Here is a 12,065-nt window from a genome sequence, read left to right as displayed (position 1 = left end):
CAACTCGAGGCTTCAGCTCCCTCCACAAATTTTCTATGGGATTAAGGTTTGGAAACTGGCTTTGCCACTCCATGAACTTAATGTGCTTCTTCTTTAGCCACTCCTTTATTGCCTTGGCCGTATGTTCTGTCATTGTCGTGCTGGAAGACCCATCCACGACCCATTTTCAGTGTCCTGGCTGAGGTTGTCGCCCAAGATATCACTGTACATGGCCCCATCCATACTCCCCTCGATGCGGTGAAGTCGTCCTGCCCCTTAGCAGAGAAACACCCCCAAAGCATAACGTTTCCACCTCCATGCTTGATGTTGGGGATGATGTTCTTGGGGTTATACTCGGCATTTCTCTTCCTCCAAACACGGCAAGTGGAGTTGATGCCAAAAAGCTTGACTTTGGTCTCATCTGACCACATCACCTTCTCACAAGCCTCCTCTGAATCATTCAGGTGTTCATTGGCAAACTTCAGACGGGCCTTTACATGTGCCTTCTTGAGCAGGGGGACCTTGCGGGCGCTGCTTTTCATCCATTACGGCACACTGTGTTACCAATGGCTTTCCTGGTGACTGCGGTCCCAGCTGCCTTGAGATCATAAACAAGTTCCTCCCTTGTAGTTCTGGGCTGATCCCTCACCGTTTTCATGATCATCGATACCCCACGAGGAGAGATCTTGCGTCGAGCCCCAGATCAAGTGATTGATGGTCATTTTGTTTGTCTTCCATTTTTGAATAATCGAGCCAACAGTTGTGTCTCCTTCTCACCAAGCTGCTTGCTGATGGTCTTATAGCCCATTCCAGCATTGTGCAGGTCTACAATGTTGTCCGTGACATCCTTAGACAGCTCTTTGGTCTTACCCATGGTGTAGAGCAGGGAAGGGGAACCTTTGTCCTATCGCGGGCAATTTTGATTACTATTACTAATTTTGTTACATTACATTACATTACGATCATTTGGCAGACGCTTTTATGCAAAGCGACTTACATTACATTACCACCCTTCGCAGAGGGGGGAGCAATTGAGGGTTCGGTGCCTTGCTCAGGGGCACCTCGGCAGGGACTCAATCCGGCAACCCTCCGGTTCCCAAGCGGAAGCTCTACCCACTGAGCTACTGCCTCCCTGATGTTGCCATCAGCCCTCAGGGGCCATACTAAATTATCGAACAAATCCTTTGTTGACGGGGGGTGCGCGCTTGGAAATTTGCGCTGCGATTTAACACAGAACTTTTGTGGACGGGCGGTGCACGCTTCGAAATTTGCGCTGCGATCTGTCTGTCTGGCTGGCCGAGCCGGCCGGATCAAACGTCTCTTTACCCCTTTTGTAGAGGTTGGAATCTGATTGATTGATTCTGTGGCCAGGTGTCTTTTATACAGGTAACGAGTTGAGTACTTTCTTACAGCGAGAGGACTAATCTAACTGGTCTGTGGGAGCCAAAATTCTTGCTGGTTGGTAGGGGATCAAATACTTATTTCCCTCACTCAAATGCAAATCAATGTATAATTTTTATATGATTATATTTTCTGGATTCGTTTTTGATATTCTGTCTCTCACTGTTAAAATAAGCCTACCATTAAAATTATAGACTGTTCATTTCTTTGTTAGTGGGCAAACTTAAAAAATCTGCAAGGGATCAAATACTTATTTCCTCCACTGTATGTCATGGCAGTCTTAAGTCTCCAATAGTTTCCACAACTCTTATTTTTTATCTTTATACATATATGTATATATGTCTGATATATATATATATATATAGATATATATGTATATATGTCTGATTTATATATATGTATATAACACAAAAGGTCATGTACGTATGTATGTATATATGTATATGAAAATATGTATCTTTTTATATACATGTATGTATGTATATGTGTATATGTATGTTGTATACAGGTACAGCTCAATAAATTACAATATCCTGGAAAAGTTCATTTATTTCAGTAATTCAATTCAAAAAGTGAAATATTTCAAGCCTTCATTTATTATAACTTTGATAAGTGTGGCTTACAGGTCATAAAAACCCCAAATTGAGTATCTCAGAAAATTTGAATATTGTGAAAAAGTTCAATATTTTAGACTCACGTTGTCACACTCTTATCAGCTAATTAATTGAAATCACCTGCAAAGGTTTCCTGAGCCTTTAAATCATCTCTGTCTGGTTCAGTCGGCTACACAATCATGTCAAAGACTAATGACTTGACAGTTGTCCAGAAGACAGTCATTGACACCCTCCACAAGGAGGATAAGCCACAAAAGGTAATTGCTTCCAGTGGTCCTTCAGTATAATTTATATGAGCTTCACTTCACTTTATATACTGTCTGCTGTTCACCTTTCACATTATCTCCTCACCCCTTTCCTTTATCTGCCCTTGTTTCTATCTCTTGATACCAAGTATGTGCTTGGTTTTGTTTACCTGTATGATCAAGCTCCAACCAATATGACTCTTATTCTTTCTCTCTTTTGTTGTCTTTTCTTGCCTTAAGCTGATGGTTTATAGCAGGGGTGGGGAACCTTTTTCCTATCGCCACTTTGACATCATCCTTCAGGGGCTACACTAAATTATTGAACACAAAACTTCGCTATTTGCGCTGCGATTGAACACATAGCTTTTGTTGACGGGAGGTGCGCTTCGCTATTTGTGCTGCAGTCTGACGTGACAGTCTCAAGTCTGATGATTCTGTGGGGATGCGTCTCTGTCATCAGCAGGCCTGACTGTGCAGGAACAGGGTCACACCCCTCAATGGCCCCCCTTGCAAATGCCTTCCCACTCTTCAAATTCGCAGCACAGAATATGACAACAGTTTAGTTTCAGCATTTTGCAACACAGCAGCAGTGCTCCCGTAGCACACAACAGCACTGCAGCAGTTTTTCTTTTAACCGATTATATCGCCACAAGTAACATTGAACCATCAATTCTGACCACACTTATGGTAGTTTTTACTAGTTGTACATTGTCTACAATTCTCAGCCTCTCACCCTTGCACACAAACACACACACAGAGTACAACAAAATGCTATTGTCAACTTGAATAAAAGGGACAGCAATTACAACAATTAACAGCTTGTACGACATTTTAATGTTAGGGTTTTTGTTATTTTTGAATTTTTTTTTGTAATTATTTATGAACTGTGTAACTTAAGATATATAATTTGGGATAAGTCTTTTTGCGGAGTGATGAGTGTGTACAAAGTGTCCTGTTTGGGTCTGGCTTTCCTCGTTCCTAGGACGCCGGGAGACCACATCCAGGCTCATGTATTCTAAATAGTGCATTTAAACAATTTTGAATATATAGAAATATAGCTAATCAACACATCTAAAATGCTTTAATTAATGTAGTTAAATTCTGTACATAGTTTGATTTCTGTTGAATTCTTTGTTTAATTTTAACTAATTTTATTAACCTACTTCTCCTCCACAATCTCTCCTCCAGATGAATTTGACAGTTATGTGCTCAATACTGCGATTGATTAAATGGGCCGCTCATTGAGAAACTGCAATGTATTTTAAAGTCACTCATCAACAAAGTAGCCCACCCTCATGTGGGTCTTCTTTGCGTTAATGTGCACCTTTTGTCATAGTGAGCCACACGGTGCATTTATATATGTTTTACTCGAAAAGTCTCGTCCAGTGCTTTTGAGCTCCAACAGTTTAAAGGCCAATTCAATAGACTTTATATGAAAGTTCGAGCTAGCATTTACGAGCACCACTGCCCTTTGGCATCAGCCCTGGTTAAAATTTATGACTGCGCAGTTTTCAAAATTTATAAGCAACCTTGCTTAAGTCTTATTGCTCGCCAGGTGTTCTTCTTCAGGTTAAAGACGACTGGGACTAAGTACCCTTTTAGTTTTAAGTGTTTTCTTTAGAGCAAACAAAAAGTTTAATATCAGAGTGAGTTAGGGTGGGTGCTGAAGCCTATTTCCTGGGCTTCCAAAGTCCTGGCTGCTTATTTAACTTTGTCTACAGTGACCAGTTGTCTCTCTCCTCTCTGATAATGACCATTGATCCATTGACCTCTGATTCGATGGTCAAACCATGGTCAAACCATGTAGGCTGATTTGTGGATTGTGAAATCTAAACCACCTTCAGCTTGGCTGATGAAAAGGAAAACATGGCTGCTTTGTGTGGAGATATTCATTACTGGCTCATGCTTGATAAATAATAAATGATGATAAATAAAGTACCTTATCTGATCTTGTAACCCTCATCTCTTCGTCACTGAACTCTAGAAGTCTGAATGTTTCTCAGATTGTTGAATCTACTCTCTGATCACTGACCCTGCTGCATGTCTCTGGTTTCCCCTCTCCCTCTCTGTTAACCTTGACGCCACCCTGGCCTGCTGACTGCAGCAAGCGGAGGCTCCTCTCTGTTAAACCTGGATTTCTTTGGCCCTGTGGAGGACTCTGGCTCCACCAGCTCCCCCTCCATCCCAGGTCAGCAGCTGCTCATGGGCCTCTACTACAACACAGTTTTGTCAGGGAAAATAATTAAATGCCTTTTTTAACTGAATGAATGTTCAGACTAAACCCTATTTGACCCCAAGGACAAAATATGCCGTTAAAATTTTATTTATTCATCAAATGCGCTGAAAATAATGGGGGTTGTTTGAGCCTGTTTTCTTCATGATTAGAAGAAAATTGTAAAAAAAAAGTAATTTGATTGAATATGGGTGTTTAATAGAATTTGATAACTTCCGCTTCCCTCTGGGGTCAAAATGACCCCGCAGCACAAAGTGGTGCGATGGGACAAATTGTCACACCATACTGCTCTCCAACACGTCTTTGATCTTGGGTGTTTGTGTGTGGTCAAGCAATGGTTATGACAACAATAGTTGTTGGGGCATTTCACATTTTAGTCTGAGAGAGACGGGCAGCACAAGGTTGGCTATACTGCACAGGAGGCGCGTGAGCTAATTTTTAACCATGTTGAAAAGAATGACCAGGAGGACAATGCTGAACATAAAGAGCAGGATTCAGGTTCAGAAGAGGAGGAAAATAATGATGAGGTGATAGATCCAACATACAGACCACATACTACTTCTTCCTCTGAAAAAGCCCCCACATCGCTCGCTGCAGAAATGGAATAAGTGTATGAAGTGAAGGAAAATGATGAACATGAAGATGAGGTAGAATCTGAAGCTGAAATGGAAGAAGTATCAGAAGTTGAGGACTACATATTATGAAGAGGAAGAATCAACTGACGAGGTAGAATCTGAAGCTTAAATAGAAGTGTCAAAAGTAGAGGACTACATATCATGATGAAGAGGAAGAATGAACTGATGATGAAGAATCAGAGGAAGATGAACCAGCTGAGATAGAAGAACATGTCCAGTCAAAGGATGGAACATTGATCTGGTCTTCCATCCCTCGCAGTGACGAACGACGCATGTTGACAGCAGAGAGCAGAGAGAGAGACAAGCCACCACTGTCCAACCGCATCTGCAAGGTCTGACATAAAGTCACATTGATATAAAGTCCACTTTTGACCTGTACCCAAGCCTATTGAAAAGGTGGTGCTGAACATGACAAACAAGGAGGGGGGACGTGTGTATGGTAACAAGTGGAGGAAGATGGATCGAATGGACCTGCAGTCATATCTGGGTATGTTGATTCACGGAGTTACAGCTAGTTTATGGCATGCAGAGTCCAGTAGGGCAGTTTTCCGTGCGAGCGCGACACTCGAGATGTTTCATAAAATCTTGAGTGATTCGATTTGATGATAAAGACACAAGAGAAGATCGGCGTGCAGCAGACAAACTTTCTCCAATTCAAGATGTATGGGACAAGTCGGTGTCTCTCCTGTTGCTGATGTACGATCCAGGCACTGATGTGACTGTGGATGAGCGCCTGGTCCCCTTCAAAGGTTGCTGTCCTTTCAAACAGTACATCCCGAGTAAACCAGGGAAATATGGGATAAGATATGGGCAGCATGCGATGCCAGGTCCATGGAACACGCAGGTATTTGGGGCGTAAGTAGCCCAAATGCTTTACCTTACCTACTTTTATGTAAACGAAGTCTATTTGCCCTAAATTCTAAAATGAAGGGGAAAATGTGTGGTAATGGGTTGGACTGAAGTAAGACTAAAGGTGTAAAACAGAATCGTTAGAAAATGTATACTAAACATCGAACAAAAAGTTCGGAAATTTGTGTTTGGTAGATTATTTCTCTGTTGTAACAATGCTTCTTGGCAATACATTTTATACTGTCGGAAAGCCTGTTTAGTTCCCTTTTAAATGGTGCCCCATTTGTAAGGAACATGCATTTGTGGGATGAGCAGCACAGCTGAGTGTGTGGGTTGCGCTCATGAAAAATTTGCCAAATCTCTGCTAATGCCAAACAGCTTATTCTGCTGTTGCTATTGTTTGGTGTTGTTTGGTGGATTGGATGATTGAAGTCTATCAGTAACAAAGAAAAAACGAGACATATTGGCAATTTATTCATTCACCACCAACCTTAAAACCTGAACCCATGAACCTTACCTGGCGTCCAGCTGGTCCCTCTGAGAGCCTGGATAGAGGGAGGGTGGGTCACAGTTCTGTGGGTCTTAAAACCTTCTAAACCTTTTAAACCTTAACACCTTTTAAATCCACCAACCTTTTAAAACATAAAAACACCAACCTTTTAAAATCAAGACCATGCTGGTGACCAGCATGAGGAGGAGATGCCAGGCTGTTGTGGCTGTTTGTGGTTCTTCCACACGCTACTGAAGCTCCTGACCGTTTGTTAAATGAATAAATTGTAAAATTGCCAATATGTCTTGTTTCTTCCTTGTTGATAGACTTCATTCATCTAATCCACCAAACAACACCAAACAAGAGTCAATAGCAACAGCAGAATAAGGTGTTTGGCACTGGCGAAGATTTGGCAAATTTTTCATGAGCGCAACCCACATACTCAGCTGTGCTGCTCATCCCACAAATGAATGTTCCTTACAAATGGGGAACCATTTAAAGGAGAGCTAAAAAGGCTTTCCAACGGTATAAAATGTATTGCCAAGAAGCATTGTTACAACAGAGAAATAATCTACCAAACACAAATTTCCGAACTTTTTGTTCGATGTTTATATGCTTTAAATAACAGTCAAACCAGGTGGGGTCATTTTGACCCAAGAGGGCCTTAGGTGTATGTAAAACGAGAGGACGTTACGAGGGTTAAGTAAATGGTCTGTACTTGTAAAGTGCCCCTTGAGTAATGTGTATTCTGTGACCAAGTATTTCTTGTGACCTGAAGTTCTTTTATCTACCTTTGTTGAACGCACTTATTGGAAGTTGCTTTGGATAAAAGCGTCTGCTAAATGACCGTAATGTAATGTAATGTAATGTAAGTATATTAACACATATTGTCTGTGTTAAAAATGTCATACCCAAATTGACTTATATCAAGTCAATTAAACTTGACTTGATATAACCTTTTTTCCCCTGTTTTTTTGCATTTTAAGATTAAAACCATTGCAATGATCTCATGTAAAAAGAAACTGTTCTTTATTTCCCTTATTACAGCTTTATCCAAAATGTTGCAAATACAGCAATAGTGAGGAGAGGTTTCGACGTAGCTAAGATTCAGCATATCTAGCTTTGACTATACTGTAAATACACACTGGCGGACCTTGGCAGTGTCCAGAAACTGACAGAAGAGACCAATTTAAGAAAAAGGCGAGTTCTACATATTTTCAACTTGCAAAGTACTAAAATAATAGTTACAGGTCTTTTGCTGTTATCAGCTGCTCTAACTCGAATGACCAAGTTCAGTTCTTGAGGAAAACAATGCCGTGTAACAAACGGACAATTCCCTGCAGAATTTCCCTGTGAACAAAGAAGATAATTCCATGACCAACCATTCAATCTTTGACTTGAATTGACCTGTGTTCAGTCTGGATGTATGACGGCATACACAATGCAAACCAGCAGGTGGATTAATGTGCAGGTGGCCTGTTTGTCACACTGACCCTGTAGTGTGTGTGTTTGTTGTTTGAAGGCGTGGACCCTGAGCTGTATGAGCTGACCACAGCCAAGCTGGATCCCAACAGCTCCGGTAATAGGGTGGTAGATGCCTTTGCCCGCCTGATGTCTACCATGGAGAAGACCAGCACTTCCACAAGGTCAGAGGTCAAAGGGCAGGCTGGTGCACTACAAAAAGCCAATAGAGCTGTGTTTGAAATTATGTGACGTGATCTGCTCAGGCTATTTGTCTCTCTCTCTGTCTCAGAAAAACCCGACATCAGGATTCTTATCAGTGATTGTCACAATGTTCAGCAGCAGTAATTACACCTCCTGCTGTCCCCAAAACACATGACCAAATACATAAACCTACCCGTTTCAATTTGTGAGAGAGAACACCATGCATACATACATGATGGATATTACTCCTTACACCCAAAGCTCTGATTTTGGTTCATTTTAAATCGCTCCTTTTAAATCTGAGTCAGGATCAGGGTATGGTTGTTCTTAATTAGTGTTGTTTACATCACAATACTGGGCTCTAAGTTTGTGGGTCGACTGCAGCTACACTGCTCCAAATAATTAAGGGAACACCAAATCATCACAGTAAAACACCAAGTCAGTTTAACTTAAGGGATATCAATCTTTCCATTTAGGAAGCACAAGTGTTTGAGAATCAATTTCACCTACTGCAAATGTATGTGACAACAGGTGCAGAGGCAAACGCAACCCCCAAAAAGGGAATGGTTTTGCATGTGGTGGACACAGACAATTGCTCTCTCTTTATCCTACCCGGCTGATTCCTCTCTACTTTTGTGTTCTGCTAGTGTCCTTGTCACTACTGGTAGCATGAGGCGGTACCTACCAGCCCAGTTAGGTTGCACAGGTAGTCCAGCTCTTTCAGGATGGCGTACATTCAGTCAGTCATGCATGGAGGAGATACCAGGCCGTTACACAAGGAGAGCTGGAAAGGGCTCTAGAAGGGGATCAACCCAGGAGCAGGACCCGGTATCTGCTCTTTTTTGCGGGGAGAAATAGGAGGAGCCCTGTCAGTACCCTTCAAAATAACCTCCATCAGGCTAATGGTGTGCATGTTTTTAACTACCCATGATGGCTGACAACTGTTTGGTACCGGATGAAATCCTCATCATCTCTGTTCCCAACAGCAGTCAGGCTATGACATGGAGGTCTGAGCGACCCTCCAAGAATATGCCTCCCCAGACCATCACTGACCCACCGCCAAACTGGTCATGCTGGATGATGTTACAAGCAGAATTAAGTTCACCATAGTGTATCCAGACTCAACTGTCATGTGCTCTTATTTGGCAGACCTGCCGATTCTGTTCTCTGGCTTCACAATTTGCGCTGCGATCACCCGGTCGTACGGGGTGGGGGGGGGTTATAATCACGGTATAATTATTTATTACTTGTGAATTGTGTTAAACAATGTCAGCTCAGAACTTAGAATCTACAGGGAGCCACTGGCGATGGGCTAAAGAGCCGCATGCTGCTCCGGAGACGCAGGTATACCCCTGGTATAGGTCCTACTAGAGGACGTCGAGTTTCTGACAGTTGAGTCAAAAACATGCTCACGCTGGAAGTCATCTTGTAGGACTCTGTGCAAGGAAGAGCAGGAGGAGAACTGCCCAACGAGCAGGTACCGGTCCTGCTGCTGGGTTGATGCCCTTCTAGGGCCCTGTCCAGCTCTCCTTGTTTAACAGCTGATCTCCTGGTATCTCCTCCATGCTCTTGAGACTGTGTGAGACAAACTTTATTGCAACTGCATGTATGGATGTGCCATCCTGGAGGAGCTTCATTTTTCGGAGCAGTACTTAAGGTTCGTAGCTTGCAGACCGTCATAGATGTTGCTATTGGTTAGCCGTAAACAACTGTTTCCATCCCGTCCACTTTCAGGAAGCAGAGGAAGGACGAGAACCTGAGTGGGGAGGCAGCTAAAGTGATTGCTAGCCTACCGGACCTTTCCTTCATGCAGGCCAAGGTGCTGATGTTTCCAACCACACTGACGCCTCTGGGCTCCCAGGCCACTCCTGATTAAAGCCCCAAGCTTGACCCTCCTCCTGCTACCCACTTCCTCCTGTGACTGTGTCCATCTCTCACCCCTCCATTTTGTATGCTTTTTATTTGTACTTGTGTTAATTCTTAAGCCCCAAGCTTGACCCTCCTCCTCCCACCCACTTCCTCCTGTGACTCTGTCCATCTCTCACCCCTCCGTTTTGTATGCTTTTTATTTGTACTTATGTTAATTCAACTTTAAATTTAAAAAAAGTTGACCTGCACAATTAAGTGGAATAGATGGTTGATCATTTATAAAGGATGGTTTAGGTGTATGATAATATTGTTATGTTATTTTTTTAATGCTGATTTTGACTAATGATTTTCTTTCTCTGTGTTGGGGTGTGTTCATGTATCTCTATGAAGGAAACACTGGTTGAAACTCTGAGCGAGGGTCAAATCAAAATGAAGTGAAGGATGTACATGTCAAGTATAAATTAATAACATTTATATACATATATAAACTCTATCTATAAATATATATTTATGGACTTGAAACCACACTGCCTGCAAAATCCAGCTGAATGTTGTCTTAATGGCCTTCATTTTTACTTTCAATCAATGTAGGTTTGAACCAAACCAGTAACTTCTGTTAGACATTGTCCTTCCTGTGTTTTTTGTCACCTTGTAATTTAAAAGCAGATTTTTAAACAGACAAACAATTCAATTATTTCTTGGCATTCTCGGCTGAATGCAGGAACATTTTATTTTAAATCATCAGGTAGGGAAATTGCCAACAACTTTGAATGCTTCTACGCCTGTTCTCCATCAACCACCATCCATTGGGTTCATATGTATTCCAAACGTCCCATCTTCTGTTGAAAATGTATGGGGGAAATTTACCGATGTATGTCATTTTTAGGTGGGCAAGGAATGGGACATTTTGGTTAAAACCACTTGTTTTTTCAGCAGTTAAGGTCAACTCACATTAGAAGGGAATTAAGGGACCAATTTGTGTGTTTGGTTATGTACACTGTTCCTAATATGAAGTGCTTTTTGTTGATGTCGCTTATTCCCATGTTTGTTTTTTTTGCTCATACTACTGTCAGCCCCGTCTCCCAGGAGGATTTTGCACATTGTAAAGATGAAGTGGATGTAATCATAGTTTGCTGTGGCTTTAGACTGTGTACAGTTAAACTATGGACTGTAAAATGTATGGGAAAATTCCTATGGAAAAAAACTGAATCACTTGAAGAGCCTGTCAAAAGGTTATCACGCATGCCCGGGTTCTTTTGAGACTAAGTGTGTAAATTTTACTTTTAGTGTACACAAGAAATTAAAAATAATTTAAGAGGAAAGTTGCTTTGGTTGTTTTTGTAAACTGACAATGTTTCCATTAAAGTTGTGCTCTGCAGCTTGGAATATTAGCAGCTTCAGTGCAGACCCAGAATACATTGGTAGTGTTATACAATATAACCCACCTGCCCTGAGAATGAGTTGGAATACCTCAGGAAAAATGGAAGATGGGGTTGTAGGGGGGAATTTAGGCTGCTTTGTAGATGATTTAGAAAATATAAATTAAATTATTTACAGGCCTACTATTGGGGGAATACATAATGATCACTTGAAAAGTAACTATTATTGTGACACATCAACGGGGACACTACAGCATAAAGAAGACATGTCCAAGCAGTCTGTGATGTGGCAGCATGTTGCATTGACAGACTGCAGTGTGACATGGAGGTCAGGGCTTTTTGACAGTGCTTATTTGAAGTTGTTGGTTTTCTTAACATGGCATGTTTATCCTGAAAGTATCAATTGTACAATAAAATGTTTGGAAGGAACAGGTATTTTCTGTTCTCCAGGTGTTTTCTGGTTCTGTTGAATATTTTTGTTGAAAAATGGATTTGACATGACAATGAGCATACCGTTACAAAACTCGAACTTCTAAAGGGCGAAGTAGAACGATATAAATGTGTTTTCACAGTGTCCGTAGTAGTGGTTTTAGCATCAATACTGATTTTGGGTATCAGACGGGAGGTGGATGGTCTTAACTGGTGTGCCTATAGACGGCTGGCTTTTTTGCAGTGTTCATAATAAGTAGATCAGGTTTGTAGTAGT

General features: G+C 41.6%; 1 protein-coding gene across 3 annotated transcripts in view; it reads left to right on the top strand.

Moving 5' to 3' along the window:
* aftpha (aftiphilin a) overlaps positions 1 to 11,302 on the top strand; it is a 33,466-nt gene extending 22,164 nt beyond the window's left edge. For 2 of the 3 annotated variants that reach the window (XM_076147704.1, XM_076147702.1), the window contains exons 8-10: positions 4,344 to 4,427; positions 7,969 to 8,092; positions 9,846 to 11,302. In XM_076147704.1, the coding sequence (XP_076003819.1) occupies positions 4,344 to 4,427; positions 7,969 to 8,092; positions 9,846 to 9,987 (350 nt within the window). In that variant the 3' untranslated portion in view covers positions 9,988 to 11,302. The remainder of the gene's footprint in view (positions 1 to 4,343; positions 4,428 to 7,968; positions 8,093 to 9,845) is intronic. The other variant, XM_076147705.1, reaches the window with a different exon arrangement.
* The last annotated feature ends 763 nt before the right edge of the window (positions 11,303 to 12,065 follow it).

Source organism: Genypterus blacodes, unplaced genomic scaffold (genome assembly GCF_046128005.1).
Source record: "Genypterus blacodes isolate CSIRO-AG114 ecotype Tasmania unplaced genomic scaffold, CSIRO-AGI_Gbla_v1 ptg000039l_1, whole genome shotgun sequence".
Classification (NCBI taxonomy): Eukaryota; Metazoa; Chordata; class Actinopteri; order Ophidiiformes; family Ophidiidae; genus Genypterus; species Genypterus blacodes.
The sequence above is the reverse complement of the archived record's forward strand: the minus strand, read 5'-3'. Positions and strand labels throughout refer to the sequence as shown.